This window comes from Lissotriton vulgaris, chromosome 4_1, assembly GCF_964263255.1.
Source record: "Lissotriton vulgaris chromosome 4_1, aLisVul1.2, whole genome shotgun sequence".
In the NCBI taxonomy this organism is placed as follows: Eukaryota; Metazoa; Chordata; class Amphibia; order Caudata; family Salamandridae; genus Lissotriton; species Lissotriton vulgaris.
In genome coordinates this window covers 603,067,095-603,086,419 of record NC_141691.1, presented here as the reverse complement: position 1 = coordinate 603,086,419, position 19,325 = coordinate 603,067,095, and the positions used below count along the sequence as shown (strand labels likewise).

General features: G+C 46.5%; 1 protein-coding gene across 2 annotated transcripts in view; it reads left to right on the top strand.

The window, feature by feature from the left end:
* Window positions 1-19,325, top strand: part of AOAH (acyloxyacyl hydrolase) — a 973,359-nt gene that overhangs the window by 831,914 nt on the left and 122,120 nt on the right. For both annotated transcript variants that reach the window (XM_086964832.1, XM_086964831.1), the window contains exon 16: window positions 10,175-10,347. In XM_086964832.1, coding sequence (XP_086820958.1) covers window positions 10,175-10,347 — 173 coding nt within the window. The remainder of the gene's footprint in view (window positions 1-10,174; window positions 10,348-19,325) is intronic.

Below are 19,325 nucleotides of genomic sequence, written 5' to 3'. Positions count from 1 at the left end.
AGAGGGATCATGGGGGTTGGTGCTGCGGGGAAAAGATTATTTGGTGCGTAAATGCGGGAACCAAAGCAGGGTGAGTCTTTAAAACAAAGCAAATTGTCCTGCTCCGTTTTTTTGGCTGATTTGTCCACAACAGAGCCTCCTCAACTCCCCTTCGTACGCCTCAGCCCCAGATTACAGGTGTCCATTGAGCAGGGGCGATGAGGTCAGTGCCTGCAGCCCACCGCGAGGTTGGAGTTACCTCGCAACTGCCGGTTATCCTCCTGTACTCCGGGGCGGGATTGGGACCAACCAAATAACTCTGGTGAAGAAAAACGGACTGGAAACAGCCCAAGCCTGTGATGTCCGATCCCAGAGTGAGGCGGGGTTCTCTGTAGGCGTCTCAGGTTGACGCGTAAAATATGCAGGAAACACTCCTTCCAAGAAAAAAGAGAGCAGAGACCCAAGGGGATAGCTTTTGGAGGCTTTATTCTGGAAAGTGGCGGATGCATTTCTGGCTGTTGTTGTGCCTTCGTCAGCGCCCAAAGCCTCCACAAGAATAACACTCTGCTGTAGGTTCCGCCTCTCTCTTAAGCCCAATGTGATGAGCCTGCACCTCCCACAGGAAAAACTTGATGCAGCACACCTGTGTAGCGTCCCCTGAATCCGGGAAAACTACAGGTCCCAGAATCCCCTGTAGAGGGATCATGGGGGTTGGTGCTGCGGGGAAAAGATTATTTGGTGCGTAAATGCGGGAACCAAAGCAGGGTGAGTCTTTAAAACAAAGCAAATTGTCCTGCTCCGTTTTTTTGGCTGATTTGTCCACAACAGAGCCTCCTCAACTCCCCTTCGTACGCCTCAGCCCCAGATTACAGGTGTCCATTGAGCAGGGGCGATGAGGTCAGTGCCTGCAGCCCACCGCGAGGTTGGAGTTACCTCGCAACTGCCGGTTATCCTCCTGTACTCCGGGGCGGGATTGGGACCAACCAAATAACTCTGGTGAAGAAAAACGGACTGGAAACAGCCCAAGCCTGTGATGTCCGATCCCAGAGTGAGGCGGGGTTCTCTGTAGGCGTCTCAGGTTGACGCGTAAAATATGCAGGAAACACTCCTTCCAAGAAAAAAGAGAGCAGAGACCCAAGGGGATAGCTTTTGGAGGCTTTATTCTGGAAAGTGGCGGATGCATTTCTGGCTGTTGTTGTGCCTTCGTCAGCGCCCAAAGCCTCCACAAGAATAACACTCTGCTGTAGGTTCCGCCTCTCTCTTAAGCCCAATGTGATGAGCCTGCACCTCCCACAGGAAAAACTTGATGCAGCACACCTGTGTAGCGTCCCCTGAATCCGGGAAAACTACAGGTCCCAGAATCCCCTGTAGAGGGATCATGGGGGTTGGTGCTGCGGGGAAAAGATTATTTGGTGCGTAAATGCGGGAACCAAAGCAGGGTGAGTCTTTAAAACAAAGCAAATTGTCCTGCTCCGTTTTTTTGGCTGATTTGTCCACAACAGAGCCTCCTCAACTCCCCTTCGTACGCCTCAGCCCCAGATTACAGGTGTCCATTGAGCAGGGGCGATGAGGTCAGTGCCTGCAGCCCACCGCGAGGTTGGAGTTACCTCGCAACTGCCGGTTATCCTCCTGTACTCCGGGGCGGGATTGGGACCAACCAAATAACTCTGGTGAAGAAAAACGGACTGGAAACAGCCCAAGCCTGTGATGTCCGATCCCAGAGTGAGGCGGGGTTCTCTGTAGGCGTCTCAGGTTGACGCGTAAAATATGCAGGAAACACTCCTTCCAAGAAAAAAGAGAGCAGAGACCCAAGGGGATAGCTTTTGGAGGCTTTATTCTGGAAAGTGGCGGATGCATTTCTGGCTGTTGTTGTGCCTTCGTCAGCGCCCAAAGCCTATATATATATCCACACCATTCCCATCCCAAAAGGAACAGGTCCGACACATGCTCGGTGATTCAAGTTCATTTTAATTTAAAAAGAGGCTCTGTTGCTGAAATAGCGAAACGCTGAGGCAGACGCGTTTCAGCCTTGCGGCTTTCTTCAGTGCCCGCTTCACTATGAATGATATAACGCCGTAGGGGTTCGTGATTTTGAAAGTCCGAATGAACTTATCTGATTGACCCAACCTCCTCGGCTTCCACCTCCGTCTCTCCCACAATGATCCAGGACGGAGTTTTCATGTCTCCCACCGAGGCTGCAGATACAGTGAACTGCGTTCTCTAACATCCAGTGATGTCCCAAACACAGTTTGGCAGCGGCAGGCATTCTGCTTCAATGAATCACGGCGGGGGCAGCGATGATATATTTAGTGTGTGAAATAACATGAAGCTATTCTATTTAAAACTAAAGTGTTTCTAGGAAAACATTTCTATTATTTTTATTATTAATAAAGTAAATTATTTAATATAATGTGGTGTGAGGCTTTACAAAAACATGTCAGGGTAAAGTCAACTTTTAAGCTTTTTCTGCATGTCTCAGCACATTTAACTTTGCTGCTGTAATAAACTTGATTTAACATTTTGAGAAGAGAACAATTGATGGAGGATATGCTAAACAATGTCAAACACTCACCCCCATACAGAGATCTAGGCCTAAAGCCATAGTTTTTTTACTCGTTATTCCAGTTTGGACCCAACCATATGCAAATCAGTCTTGACCCTCCTCCCCATGGGAACAGTCCAGCCCGAACTGACGCGCCAGGTCCCCCCCGTACCAGAACCAAGCATTCTGGAACCGGTTTCAGGTTATCACCCCTCATCAGGCAGGCTAGCTTGACTGGCATGGAGAGCATGGAGATCATGCCTGGACATACCCGTCCCACTTAGTGCGAAAAATGCAAAAAGAACAATTGATGGATGGAATGTTGAACAATGTCAAACACTGACTCCCAGTACAGAAAAATGGTACAACAATTTGCAAATTTTAATGATGTGTCACTTCATAATAAATTGCACATAGTCATTGCCCAAGTCTGTTGATTATATTAATATTACATTGTAATAACATTCTGTATCAAATCCCTCATCAGATGGAGGGATGGGGGATTTGATAGAAGCATGGCTCCTGGTAATCTATATGGAAGTACAACCTAGAGTAGAAAGTGATTATAATCATCTTGTTGCATTTCTGTCACTGTGCGGACTTTAACAAGTCCCTGCAAATGTAGAACAAATTGTGGCCCCAGCAAAGTCAGTGCTGAAATCAAACAACAAGGCCATAAGACAACGACCAGAAAGTTATGCTCTCTTGATCCTCTTATCAAAAGCAAGTCACAGAAGGAATTCAAGATGATTCTAGATCTGGAATGTCAAGGCCAGAAAGTAGTCAAGGTGTTTGGCACACATTTTATCAAATGTTAGAATATCAAACAAAAAACTGGTGAAACTAGAGCAAATCACCTGGACTGGCTTGACGAATAATGTTATTCAAAAAAAGGAAATTATCAGAAGCACTGATATGTCGGTATTTAAGTAAGGAAAGGTGAACAATCCCTGAAACTACTCTAGGCAGGACCGCAAGACTATAATGAGCAGAAAGAAGCAGACCCTGTCTCAATGCTTGGGAGGCTCTAATAAAAGCAAAAAGCAAGTACAAGGTGCCTTGGGGTTAGTATGGGATGCTTAGTGAGTAGAATGGGGACGAGATATTAGTTTTGTCATTTTAGAGCCCTCTTAAGGACACCCTAGAAGCTGTCAAATGCTTTAACCAGTGCAGAGTACAAAATGGTACAACAGGCAATCACCCAAGAGTCACCCGGTCTTCAAGGAACAAGCAGAACCGATTCTGAGCTGCATCAATGGGATCTGGATGTCACCACTGATGAGGTTAGAGATGCAATCTTAAGGCAAAAATCAAAGAAGGCACCTGGTCTAGTCAGAGAACCTAAAGATGTGTATCAAGCCTGATAGGATTTACGGGCACCAGTATTATGTGCAGTTTTCACTGCAAATTACAGCAGTGACTATGGGCCAGAGTTAAAAAGCATTTTTTCACAGAATCAGACCATCTGCGACCAGAAAATGATTTTTCAAATGTACTAAAATGAGCGCTGTAACTTTTTAAAGAATGGCAATTTGCGATTACGTATTGTGTGTACTGGTGCATGTTGGGGACCCTTCCGAATACAGCAAAGGTATGGTATATATAACTGTTTTGCAATTGATGGAGGCATGGCCTGACAAAAAAGCCGGCTAGTCACACTCGAGTGGTGCTCCAGCCCCTAGTTACGGAATCCTGCATAAATCGCCAAGAATGCCAAACAAAACTGAGCTGCAACGCCACTCGCCCCCTAGCTGGACAAAAACAAATTGAAGCCCTTTGTCCTCCTCCAGAAGCCCAAAACACGGCCACCACGAGTGGAGTGCCTGATCCATGGATGGGGCCTGGGGTGCTTGACCAACGTGCAGCAAAAGCTCTTGACTGGTGCGGTCTGTTCAGCCACGGAACGGAGGCTTCTAGCGCAACCAAGCACCCGGCCCCAAATAGTGGGCTCCGTCCGCTTGGGTGATCTTGGTGGGGAAGATGATAGCATGCGGAGAAAAACCCCATCCCAAGGGAACGAGTGCGAGGCCGAAAGTTGAGTAGGCCGTCAAGGTATGGCTATACCGTTACGGAGTGGGAAGGCATCAGCTAGAAGAGGCCGTCCCCCCTCCCCGGTCCTAGGCAGGGCCCAGAGCGAACAACGCCACACCGGAGAAACCAGAGAGCATTGAAGAGGCAGAGGAAGGTGCCCCATGTATATGCTGCATTGTATAAGCTGCATCGATCTAGGACCGCAGGATGGCATCCAGGCCTTCCAGAGACGCTGGCAGGGTCGTGGTGGAGAGGAAGGTGCGACCGAGGACGGGTGCACGAGCAGCCTAAAAGTAACTGGACCGTGGAGAGGAAGCTTGAGTCCCGTCCTGGGTACTGGGTTCCGCACATGGGCCCGACTGGAATCCCGTATGAGTTCAGGAGAACAATCGGACCCAGACTAATGGCGGTGGAAGCCGGAGGGCCCCTGGAAATACAAAAAGAAATAGATTACATTAAAATAAATGAAAAGGAAGCAGGTGAAATAAAAGAGAAACAGGTGCAGCGCTACAGAAGGGACATTATCTGAGACAACACAACACATAATAACAAAGGGTCACTAAAGCAAACATAAAAGAACAACATAAAGGGCATCACATCAGCACCTGTATCTAAGTGTCTATAGAGACTTTGGCCACGCTAAGTGGTACCTAGCAGGTAGTGAATATGGTGTGAATGACGCAAAAGAGTTCAGATTGGGTCAATGTCTCCATGATGAGGAAAGGAAGGAAGGAGAAAAAAAAGCATGCAGTGCGCCAACTCAGACCCCTCTTAAGGTCACTAGACAATTGGCTTATAAACAGGCTGGCAAACACTACTAAGGGGAGATGGGTCACCAGACAAAGGGGCAGCCATTCGGACAGGTCGGGAGCCCATCCCCCTCCTAAGGTTGTGGGGTGCCAGAGGGGGGCATTGAAACCTGAGAAGTGGTGAATTGTGATCAACCCGGAAAATGAGGATCATTTGGTTAACCACACCAAAAGCACCCCCCGTCAGGACCCAAGCTAGCCCAGAAGTAACTTCGAGTATGTTACTGAACGGGGGTAATTCGGAGAAGACTACGGCAGTGAGTGGAATTGTGCCACATAAACGGAGACACCATCGCACTGCCTGAGGGTGGGGGGAGGGGGTAAGGGGGAAAGTTATAGTTATGTTGTTATGTTAAAAACCAGCAGTTAAAAAAGAAACATTGCCAAGGGGAGAGGAGGGTTGAAAGAGGTCACTGAGACGCATGCCTCTAAAACAGAACCCCCTTCCAATCTATATGCCCCCAATAGTGATGACAGCGAGTTTCTGGGGTCGACCCGTAGACAGACACACCTCACACCTGACATGGAACTTATCGTCGCAGGGGACTACAGCTGTTCTTTAGACGGAACGCTGAATATGTTTCCCCCAGAGCCAGAGGCTAAACTGAGAGGCCATGTTCCAGATGCAAATTAACTATGATCTCACGGATATCTGGCGGCACCGTAACCTGCAACAAAAAAACAATTCTTGCCACACACCGGCAACAAACACACATAGCTGCCTAGGCTATTTTTTTATACAGGCAGGGGCCCTATATAGAGAGGTAGAGACACAGTACTTAGCACAATACATGTCTGATCATTCCCCATTACTAATAGAATATACACTAGGCAGACCTTGATCTAAAATACCACTATGGAGGATAAGTACCGAAGCACTCACGGACCAGGTCTATAAGGCTACAGTAGGGATCGAACTGACAGGATATTTTGATACAAACTGGAATGCAGCGGGCACAAGGACACTAGAATGGGATGCAATTAAGGTGATAACCAGAGGAGTTTGTATGTTGACAGAGGCAGGGGTGAAGAAAGTGTTAGAGAATGACTTATGGAGCCAAGAGAGAAACCTAACTATACTAGAAGCAGCATTCTTCACAGATATAGAGGGACCACAAAAATGGCCTGAACAAAGATATAAAGTAGGGGAACTGTGGGATAGACTAGACAAATATAACAGAAACAAAAGTAGAGAACGCTGGTACACAGAGGGTGATAAATCGGGTCGACTACTGGCCTGCCCTATTAAAATGAAGACACAACCCCAACCAATACTGACATAACGGGATGAGCAAAGTCCATTGGTTTACACACAACACAAAATGAATAATGTGTTTGCTGTGCATCTAACTAAAGTATACACAGAGCCCCAGACACCTACACACACCCAGTACATAGAAACTTACCTGGAGGGAATAGCAATACCTAGTCTTGACCCTGCAGCCCAAGAAGAACTGGGTGCGTCAATAATCGTTACAGAAATAAAGATGGCGTTTGTGCATTTGAAAACAGCTAAGTCACCAGGTACGGACGGCCTCACAGCTGAATTCTATAAAGAATATCCAGGGATGGTGCCAGATAGAGTGATTGACGTACTTACAGAGACAATGGAGAGAGAAGAGCTACCGAGCTCAATGCCCAAAGCATTAATAGTAGTAATCACCAAACTCGGGAAAGACCCGACACTACCATACTCTTATATCCATGTTAAAAGTAGACTTAAAGCTTATTAGTCATGTTTTGGCGAGTAGATTATTACCATATCGCCCTCAACTTGTTCACAATGATCAATCAGGGTTTATACCCCACAGAAATACCCTAAGACACATTTGGAGACTTGCACACTTAATGCAGAGTCTGGAAGGAGACACTGAAAGGAGCGTGTTAGATTTTTGGATGTCGAACAAGTGTTTGATTCAGTCAGATAGGAATATATCTGGCACTTACTCCACAAAATTGGCCTAGGACCTCGATTTATTCAATGGATCAAACTACTTTATACAAAGCCAGTGGCAAGGGTCCGTAAGGGACGTCATGTGCCAGACAGTGTAAGACCATACAGAGGGACGAGGTAGGGATGCCCGCTCTCACCATTGATATTCACCATAGTAATGGAGCCTCTAGCATGTCAGCTGCGATCAGTATTGAAGGGGCATGACATAACTATTGGATAAACAGAGCATATAGTGTCACTCTATGCAGATGACGCATTGGTGTACCTGAGCCATCCGGCGATACTTGGACTTGTGATATCCAAGGGACGAATAGATATACACTGGTTAACTCCACAGGGCCCAACTATAGACCGGTTTTCCTGCAGTCATATCGACGTGGGCGGGGTAGGTGACTAGAAGCCTGTGCCAGAGGCAAGTCAGGTGCTAGCTAACCAGCACTGACCCCACCAGGTCTACCAGGGGGATCACCGACCAGGGACTGCGGTCCCAGGGAGGGCTTCAATGAAGGGTTGATCCTGCGACACAAGTCAGGTCGTATACCCGGTTCCTTAAATTTTTGAGGAATCCACAGCAATTTTATGAGCACTTTTGGTCCTGATGAATTGCCCTTTTGGGCATGAAACATATCGACCACACTTGGACTGAGGGTTGAATGAGGCTTGATTACCCTAATCGTCACGCCTCAGTACCCCTCACCTTCTCACGCATTTTAATGAGGCAGTGAGCCATGTTATTAAAGGTTCCCCTATTGGACTCCACTGACCTGTTTTAACCTCACTCACGCTCACTATTGCACTTCTTAGATCCGTCACACACACGCACCCGTTGGCAAAAGGAATAAAAGATCTCCGCTAAAGTGCAGCACTCCGGTGCTGCCCGACGGGCATTGCACCGCCAGCCTGCCGTTGGAGCAGGGTGCCAATGATGATACTGGACATTCATCGGGTGGAATGACAATAGCCATTCAACCTTTGGTATGTGTGAGGCACCCTAGATTCCGAAAAGGGATTACTTCATTCCCTGCTTTGTCACACCCTGGAAGAGAGAGGTTCTACTGAGTTACTTCAGTTAATCACGTTGGGGAACTTTGTACCACATTTTGTTGTTTTCCAACTATAGATAAGTAAAGAGCAGACTTGAAGGAATAGGCAGTGGCAGAAGAGACCAATATGAGGAAATCTGGAAGGGTCGAAAAATTGCCAGAGGTGCAGCAGCCATGGGGGTTGATGATTCATGAACTAGCCGATCAATCCTCACCTTGACAACAAGACCCACCTGAAGGGGAACAACGAGAATTGGATGAGACACACAGTCAGGAAATATGAGTCAGTGACCAACAAGGGTACACATAAAAATGCACAATAATCAAATTTGGCATACAGGAAGCCGGTACGGGGGGAGGGTGTAGTTGGGTACTTTAGGAACAATATTCTTTACTCATTCATGAAGGTACAGAGAAATGTGTTTTTCCTTAATCATATAACAAAAGTTACCTGAACTGTAACAGCGCCGATTTTACATTGCATTTTCAGTATATGCCTGTAAGTGAATGATTTTTTTTTTTTACTGGAAAAATTTAAGAAATGTTTAAAAAAAACAGTTTTGCAATCGAATTCTGGTCACAACACAGTAATACTTTACGGCCATTTTTAAAGCGGTATTAACCCATTTATAAATGGGAAGGGGTCCCTTTGCGATCAGTTACCGTTTGAGAATTTTGAATTTTTTTTTATTTAAAAGTAGGCAGTGGTCCCACAAACTACTACCTATCCTAAAAAATTAAACTTCAATATTTTTTTTCGTCTTAAACGCTTCCTGTTTTCCTTTAAGACAGAGTGATCTCTAAAGAAGAATATTCCATTTATATAATGCAAATGACTGTGTATTATTCATTTTTTTGTATTCTTGGTTGCTTTCTGTATACATCAAAGGGAATTTGATGGAATTATCATGAATGATTGATCACAATCATATATGTGAACTAATAATAACTCAAAGTTAAAGAATTTGTTTGATTATGTTGTGTTAAATGTGTTCAATCATTGAGTAAAGATTGTGAGAAACTTTAGTTGATACACTCAGCTGTGCACACAGTTATTCAGGCATATGCATACTTGAAACTCAGTCATAAATTCTAGAATGGGGTACCAGCAGCAGCCCTCAGAGACAGCACGCTAAGCAATTTTGAGAGCGGTTGATCAATATCCTACATACGGAGGACTAAGATTAATTACGGAGTGCCCCATTGAAACCAATTAACATTTGTTTCAACATAAGCATATGTCGGATCTTGCCATCACTGAGTTGGTTGGCATCCTCACAATCCTTGAAACACATTTGCAGCCTACTCTCACCCATTCTCCAGTTTCAAGACCAACCTCCTCCTTCACACGATGCTTGGAGTCACCATCATAGGAGCTTCCTGTAGGTCTTCTGCACCTTCAAAATGTTCTCTCTATCTCAAGGGTCCACACCACTTTCAATACAAAGCCACACATTGTGAACACGACACAGTATACCTGGGGAACGTGGATCATAAGTACTGAAAGATTCATTCATCTGCCTGCCAGTTAAGAAATATGAAAATGTATGTGGGTATGTTTGACTGAGTTCACTAGAAACAAAACATGATATCAACAAAAGACACCTGACATTTGGAGTGTGAGAGAATACTGGGCTCTGTGCTTTTCCCAGGCACCATTCATGAGCCTGATAGGTTCACTCACAATCTAAAGTGCCAAAGGTGAAATGTGATTAATTGTTTGATTTCTTGCTAAGGATGTGTCTGCCGCCTTTGCTGCTAAATACAACTTGTGTAAATAATTAACATATTTTGATTTTTTTGTCCCTGTTTAAAGGCAACGTGACACACTAGCACATATGACGACACCGGAGGAGATGCACAGTAATGTCATGCAGGCCTTGGAGTACCTGAACACTCAGCTCCCAAATGGAAGCCATGTGATTTTAATTGGATTGGCCGAAGGACGCTTCTTATGGAACCAGCTACATAACAGATATTACCCGCTTGGTAAGTATGTCAAGCTCTTTTCTAAAAGGTGGGTGCAGGGTGAAACTGAAAGATTTGCTTGACAGGAGGGTGGGTATGGGGTGATTGCCTCAAATGACATTTTAGAAGAGGACAGTGAACTGTTGCTCACCTAAGGAGATAACACTGATGAGCTTGCATCTTGGATATTACTCTATTTTACATATAAGTGTAGCAAAGCCATTAGGCCTGTCTTGCAATTTCAGTTATAAGCCTGGCCCATTGGCTTTGTAAGTGTTTGCCAGCAGTAGACATGTTCAGCCTTGACATTCGAAGTGGATAGGTGAGATGATGCCCTGTGCACCATCAGATAAGTAGACATTACCAGTGAGCAGTTACTGCGTTAGGGGACGGCCTATGTAGAAGAGAATGTCACTTGCAGTAGATGGTTTGTTGATCCACTGTGACGTAAATATGTGCCAGGGAATGCCGTGTGCAAAGCACTGGTAAGATTTGCCCATGGTGTGCAATGAGAGGGTCAGTTAGAGTTGTTTAATGTGGTGCAGTGGAGGAGTTGTTCTGTGAAGCCGGAATACCGCGGATTCCAACAGCACTGTTCAATCTCATACCTCAACTTCACAACTCCATGAAATGCACCCTCTGCAAATGCTAACATAATAGAACAGATGACATAGAAAACTGCCATGCCCATTCCTTTCTGGCGAAAGGGAAATATAGTCATGCAGCCATGGAAGCTTTGAAGCAGCTGTAACATTAGGCACCCCACATGCAGTGGATAGACCCAGTTTTTTCTCTAAGATGCCATTATTGTACTGTAATTGCATTTATATAGCGCTTACTACCCCGACAAGGCTTCAAGGTGCTTTTTCGGCGAGTAGCACACTACTACAGAACCCATAAAGGATTCGTGGTGAATTAGTATAGTGAAATATGAAATTAATTTGAGGGGTGGATATGTTAGTCTGTTATTTGAATTGAGAAGGGTAGTGGAGGGATAGTAGAGGGAAAAGGTTTGCATTTATATAGCACTTGCTACCCCTGATGAGGTGTTGAAGCGATATTAAACAAGTAGCACGCTACTACAGAACCAAAAACCATTATGTCTCCTACATAGATGCAGTTTGCACTTCTGTGCTGGAAAGCGCAAAAACACATCTTATTTTAAACAGACACATCCGCGAGTGTGAATGGTGTGCGCAGAAGAGATGTTCTGATTCCCTGTGCTCTTGAGGTCCAAGTTCAATATATGCAGAGACTCTGTCCTGCTGCGGTAGTGTCAGCATGCTGCCTACACTGCTAGCCTCAGGTGGCTGACTCTCTCACACGGCTAGCATTCACCTGCACCACAGACTCCGGTGACCACTCTCTGTTGAGAAGCATATCACATGCAGATCAGAGGGAATATCCCCCTCCTGCTCAATGCACAGCAGGGCTACAAATGCTGCCAATTATTAGGCCTGGCAAGTTGACTCTGAACTATTGTCCACACACAGGTCATAACTCTGCATTGTGCAAATACTGTTGGGATGACAAGAAGAGGTGGGGTTGTCCAGAGCGGCCGGAGCAATGCACAGTGCTGCTCCTGTTGGGGCCTTAAAAGGTCAGGCACAGCCATTCAGGTGGGTGATGCAGAGGTAAATTGGATAGAGCAGCAACACGGTGAGAATTTTCCTGCCGGGGGTGTCTAGCGGTGTCAATGACGACAAGGAACGTAGGGGTGGGCTTTGACCTGCTCTGTCACTGATACCGGCAGCCCATAGAGAAGGGAGCAGGACTCTCACCAGCATGCAATGAGCGGCCCATCAGCATTACCAGGGGAGCTGAGCAGTCTGCAAATGTAATAAGCGGCCTGGTGCCCGCTCACTCTGGTCGGACCTAATGGCTTTTGAAAAGCAGCCAGTGTTGGGGGAGAACAAGAGGGAACTCAGAAATGGTGTGGAGTGACCTGGCCGGCGAAGAAGCGACCAAGACCGTGGGAAGAGGGAGTGGTGGTAGCAATCAGCAGCTTCTCATACTAGATTGTAAAGTAGTGTAGCAGCAGATTTTTTTTAAAAAAAGAACAAAACACCTATTGCTCAAAATTGAACTGTCAGCAACACTCTCACTGCATTATCTCTTCTTCTGGGGTTGCTGTATCAGCACATATCTATGCTGGCCACATCTGAAGAGGGGATTTCCATGTTTTCTCTAATGAGAGTGATCCATGCCTGTTCAATAATAATGATGAGTGATATAGATTTATTATCTTTGCACCCTGCTGTGGAAGGACTTAAAAGCTGTGCTTCAAACTATATGAAAACATGTCTTAGCCTACAGAAAATATGTCATGTGTCCACTGCTGAAAGCAGCACTTTTGAATTAAAAAAATTGAAATTTTGTCACACTGTAAATGAAAAACACGAAAAGAAATTAATTTTGCTCCATCCTTGCTTCAAGCTCAATCAGCTGGAAAATGTAACCAGTCAGGAAATGCCATGCAACGCCAGTGGGTGAAAGGAATGCTTCAAGTGAGTAAGTAAATAAGTAGTAGGCTTATAGAGCGCACAAATGCTGAGGCGTCTTGGTGCTATAGTAGGAAGCTGGTTTAGCAAAGGAGGAGTGTCTTACTTCTGCCTGGTAAATAGCCATGCCTTCAACAGTGTCCTGAGCCGAGGTCTGGAGGGTTGTAGCCTGATGTCATCTGGTAGTTCATTCCATAACTTGGACGCACAATATGTCAGGCTTCTACCTCCCCATCTAGCCCTTTGTATTCTAGGTGTCTGCACTAGACCTTTGTTGACAGATCTAAGATTACGCCGAGGAATGTACTCCGGGAATAGTTTCTGTAAGTCTGCTGCTCCTCCACCAAACTGGGCTTTGTCTACCAGGCACATAGCCTTAAATTTAATTTGCTGTTGCACCTGTAGCCAATTAACTGATTTAATGCTGCGAGAAATAAGCTGATACTTTGGAATGTTTAGCAGCATTTTCGCTGCTGCATTTTGCAAAGATTGTAGTTTGGACTGTTGGCGCTTGCTTGTGCCCAGAAAGAGGGCATTACAGTAGTCAATCTGTGAAAGAATCAAAGCGACTACAACTGATTTCAGTAGTTCCGGGGGAATAAAGGGAAAAACGTTCCGTAGGATTTTTAGCTAAAAAAGCAGGCTGATGTAAGCTGATTAATTTGGCCTACGAAACTTAGTAGATCGTCCAGCAAGATCCCAAGATCCTGAACTTTCTTGCGGGTACTGGGCATTGACCTGTCTCCACTGGCCACCACTCATGGTTCCATAGTGGTGCCCCAGGCCCAAACTCCATCACCTCTATTTTTCAGATATTTAATTTAAGGTAACTCTGGGGCATCTACTCCATAATATGTTTTATACACCCATGAAATTTCCCAACAATGGAATCCGCACTTGAGGAGATGGAAATTACAAGTTGAGTGTTGTCAGAGTACGACACCAATGAGAAACCATGCCCCAAGGTCAGCTCAGCAAGAGGTGTCATATAAATGTTGAAAAGTGTTGTGGACAAGGCTGACCCCTGTGGAACTCCACAGGGGAGGGAAATTCTCTCTGATTGATAGTTGTCCCAGCACACCCTCTGCTCCCTTGCCACGAGGAATGAGGCCAGAAGGCTAAAAGCCTCCTCATTGATTCCTATTGCCTCCAGCCTTTGAATTAATACCTGATGGTTTACGGTATCGAATGCGACTCAGGAGTAGGATTAGAATGGCCTTTCCTCCGCCATCAAGTTGTCTACGTATTTCCTTTGTGGCCATAATTAGGGCTGATTCTGTAGAGTGCTGTTGTCTGAAGCCATGTTGAGAATGTTCTAGGAGGTCATTAAGCTCCAGGTAGCCCATTAAATCTTGATTCATAGATTTTTCCAAGATTTTTGCCGCTAACTGTAGACAAGATATGGGCCGATAATTTTAAACCACATAGGGATCCAAGGATTTTTTTTAAGATTGGCCTAATACATGCCCTGTTCCAAGAAATGGGGAAGATTCCCGATCTCATGATGTTATTCAGAAGTGGAGCAAGTTGGTTACTGATCTTATCTGAGACCAAATTTTTTAAAGCCGGCGGGCAAGGGTCTGTTGGCGACCCTGATTTTTCTGCTAATAGCAAAGCCCCTTTCTGCATATTGCATGTTGCGTAGTATTTTGTGTACTCTCTGTTGAGTGCAGGGGTGATATCAGAGTATTTCCAGACAGTTAAAGCTATATAAGGAGAAGAGTGGTTCCTCCAGATACAATTAGTGATAAGTTAGTTGAGCATACACTACTAAATGACTTTTCCTGCAGACATCACAACTCTTTTCATGTACACAAACTCTCCTCCAATAATATAACCTAAACCACATGCCCAGGGTTCTTTGAAGAGTGATGACCAAGCAGTTGTATGTCTCTACTAGCATACACCACTACTATTGAGCACTTCATTTCACAAATCCCATTACTTCTACCACACAAACCTCATCATCTCCAACACAACCCAGCTTAACATTCATCTGCAACATACAGACACTCAGTACCAACATTGTAATTAGCAGGAACTTACTTATGGCATACCAACCCATTCTTCTCACCCTATGGCCTTCAACTCAACTTAAAGATATCTCACCATCAAAACATACATCCTGCACTTATCACCCCTCCAGCCTCAAATGTACAACCATACATACCCAACTAATAGACCTAGATCATCCGCACCTCAAACTGCACCAATATCCCTCACTCGTGCAAGAGAACCTTTACATGCAATAAGCTCACATACACATGAACCTTAAGACATCCCACAACCACCATTCCATAAACCCAACCCTACCCATCCTTAGTCCTTAATACATCCTTGTCATACACAATTAGGTTCACATATTTGCATTCAGCAGCTACCCCAAACAAGCACATTGTCACCACCTCTCACAACTCATTTACATATTTCTCTCTTCAAGCCCACAATGAAAAAGCACCAGACCCGACAAATGCATCATACATACTCTACATATTACTTTCAACCTCACGCAATCACTGTGTCACCTGCTTCATCAGTATAGTACCTCAACCTGCACATTGCATGGCAACATACACAGACTTCATTAATTCTCCTCCACAAGCATTGCCATCATTCCCTGGCCCCTAACCAAATATTATCTCTCTTTACACATGTCAACTATCTGGGACACACTAGCCACAGCCACTCATCGAACAACACATTCCACCATCTGGAAACCACCTGCTTCCCCAGCCAACAGACCATGACCCTCAAAAACCACAATCACCAGTAAAACAACCAACTCGCTGCACCACCACATCCATGTATGCACACATCATTGTATGTCAAAAGACACTACCATGTCTTTTGAATACTCCAGCCTTCATGACACCAACAACAAGCAGCACCCACCCAATAAAAAAAAAATGACAAACATTAATCCTTACTATGCGTTAATGTTTGGTAACTATATGCTAGGTACCCCACAGGGGCATCATTAATAGTGGTGTACCCAGAGCGGTAGCACCGGAGCTCAGAGGGGAGGGGCCAATGTTCCTAAAGCAGGCTACAGTTATTGAAAAGGACATGCACTAACTTTTTCCGAGTGCTGCTTGGTGCCTGTTTCTGCTTGTTTAATCTTCCTGGTTCTGCGCAGTAATAGTACCTGCTCCTCTCTGCAGAATTGTGGGAAATATTTTGGGATGCAACAGGCTGACCAGTGAAGAGAGGGTTGGGATGAGTTTCGAGGGACACCTGCCTTTGACTTTATTACCAACTTATGAGTGATGGATGCATCTCTTTGCCTTTAAAATTAAGGTTGTGGATCTTGTATGCATACAAGGTGGCCCCCGCTCGGGACAAATCGTAACAGCGCTTCGAGCTGCTTGGTCCCGGGAACGGCAAGCCAGCGTCAAAGAAGGGCACGTAAAATACCTCAGAATTCATTAAAAACATATCAACCATCAGCCCTGCAGGAAGAGCACCCCTACTGGGGAGGAACCTAAGCACCACTGCCCGCCCACCGGCAACACTAAATTAAGGGCCCACAGCAAATTTGCATCATCTATAGGATTTAAGTCTTTGTGTTATTAGCTCTCCCAGCCACAACACACTTCACCGGGACTCAGGAGAGGAGCAGCACTGTCTGCGGTGAGTCGGTGACGTAATTATATTTACTGTGCAGGTCATATGGCATTGTGGCAGACGCCTAGTGTAGACCCGGCCCTGATGAATAAGTGCCGGTGCTAAGCACCGGAAAGCACCGGCACAAATTAAGCACTGCCCCTCAGCCTTTAGCATGTCATGTGCCAGTGAGATTGGAGTAAGTGATTACAGAGAAGCTTTCCCAGAAAGAGCGCGTTGACACCTCGTTGGGGGTAGTAAGCACTATATAAATACAATTACAATACAATACAATGATTGTGTCATGTTACATGAGAAAGCCTGAAAAAAATGCCTTTTCAATGTATATGGTTACTCAAGGAGGCATTTATTTTTCACTGCACTGAACTTTTTTGCACTGTTCTTCAGGAAGGCAACCCAGTACTATCAAAAGAGTCTCTATTCTGACTTTGTTTGTCTGAGACTGCAATGGTTGCAGATCTGATTGAAATCGTTAAGCAGCGCAGATCAGTATAGCTTTGTATCTCCTCGTAAAGGGCCTGTGTGCTGGGGAATCTCTTGTTGTGACGCTACAGTGACTCTGACAATATGATCCCCCTTGACACCCATACGACCAACTTTTCATGACCTTCCATCACTCACAGCACAATTGGGGCAGGGCTTTAAGTGGGATGAAAAAACTGGGGGGCTCTCAAAGGGACGTGGCCGATATAATTAAGGATGTGGCTTAAAACATTTATGCTAAAAATATGTGCCCAGCGTAATGTGCTGCCCGACTTGTATTTTGCTGCTTCTGTTATTGCCTCCACATATATAATACAACAAGTAACATTACACCTACAACAAGCCAGGACTATTGCCTTTGTCAAAGGTTGTTGGTTGGAAAAGATAAATATACTACATTCATACAACTATGGCTTTGTTGTATGTAATATCGAAAATGCTTTAGTTTCCGATTGAAAATGCTTTAGCTTCCGATTGAGGCTGATTACCCCCTTTCGAATGACAATGCGCTGTCTGCCTTTAGCATGTCATGTGCCAGTGAAATTGGAATTAGTGATTACAGGGGAGCTTTCCCCAAACAGAGTACTGTGGGGAATTTGCCACCTTGTGTAATTTGTCAATGTTCTACACAGAATGAACTGGGCAGGAGCAGTGACGGGACAGAAGAGGCGATAGGAAAGGAGAGTTAATAGGGCAGGAGAGGTGACTGGGCAGGAGAAGTGACAGGGCAGGAGATGTGACAGGGCAGGATAAGTGACAGGGCAAGAGAAGTGACGGATAGGAGAAGTGGCGGGGCAGAAGAGGTGACGTGTCAGGAGCAGTGATGGCACAGGAGAGGTGACAGGAAAGGAGAGGTGACGGGGCAGCAAAAGTGATGGGGCAGGTGAAGTGAAGGGGCAAGAGCGGTGATTAGGAATGGGCAGGAGCGGTAACCGGCAGGAGAAGTGAACAGATAGGGGCAGTGAACGGATAAGATCAGTGAACAGGGCAGGAGAAGTGATGGGACAAGAGAAGTGATGGGGCGGGAGTGGTGATCGTGCAGGAGTGCTGACTGAACAGGAGCAGTGAAAGGGCAGGAGCAGGGAACGGGCAGGAGCGGTGACTGGGCAGGAAAAGTGACGGGCCAGGAGCAGTGACGGGTCACAAGAGGCAACAGGAAAGGAGAGGTGACTGGGCAGGAGAGGTAACTGGGCAGGAGCGGTGAACGGGGCAGGAGCAGTGAACGGGGCAGGAGCAGTGAACGGGGCAGGAGCGGTAAACAGGGCAGGAGCAGTGAACAGGGCAGGAGCAGTGAACGGGACAGGAGCAGTGAACGGGGCAGGAGCAGTGATGGGGCAGGAGAAGTGATGGGGCAGGAGAAGTGATGGGGCAGGAGAAGTGACAGGGCAGGAAAGGTGACTGGGAAGGAGAGGCAACAGGGCAGGAGAGGTGACTGGGCACAAGAAGTGACGGGCAGGTGACATGAGAGGCAGGTGATGTGATGGGCAGGAGAGGTGATGGGGCAGGAGAAGTGACGAAGCATTACAAGTAATGGGGCAGGTGCTGTGATTAGGCATGAGCAGGAGCGGTGAACGGACAGGAGCAGTGAACGGGGCAGGAGCAGTGAACGGGGCAGGAGCAGTGAACGCGGCAAAAGCAGTGAACGGGGCAGGAGCAGTGAACAGGGCAGGAGCAGTGAACGGGGCAGGAGCAGTGAACGGGGCAGGATTAGTGAACGGGGTAGAAGTGGCGGGCCAGGAGCAGTGAACGGGCCAGGAGCAGTGAACGGGGCAGGAGAAGTGATGGGGCATGAGAAGTGACGGGGCAGGAGAAGTGACAGATAGGAGAAGTGGCGGGGCAGGAGAGGTAACGTGTCAGTAGCAGTGATGGGACAGGAGAGGTGACAGGAAAGGAGAGGAGACGGGGCAGCAAAAGTGATGGGGCAGGAGAAGTGAAGGGGCAGGAGCGGTGATTAGAAATGGGCAGGAGCGGTAACCGGCAGGAGCAGTGAACGGATAGGGGCAGTGAACGGATAAGAGCAGTGATGGGTCAAGAGAAGTGATGAGGCAGGAGCGGTGATCAGGCAGGAGTGCTGACTGAACTGGAGCAGTGAACGGGCATTAGCAGTGAACGGGCAGGAGCGGTGACGGGGCAGGAAAAGTGACAGGCCAGGAGCAGTGACGGGTCACAAGAGGCAACAGGAAAGGAGAGGTGACTGGGCAGGAGAGGTAACTGGGCAGGAGCGGTGAAGTGGGCAGGAGCAGTGAACAGGGCAGGAGCGGTGAACGGGGCAGGAGCAGTGAACGGGGCAGGAGCAGTGAACGGGGAAGGAGCAGTGAACGGGGAAGGAGCAGTGAACGGGGCAGGAGCAGTGAACGGGGCAGGAGCAGTGAACGGGGCAGGAGCAGTGAA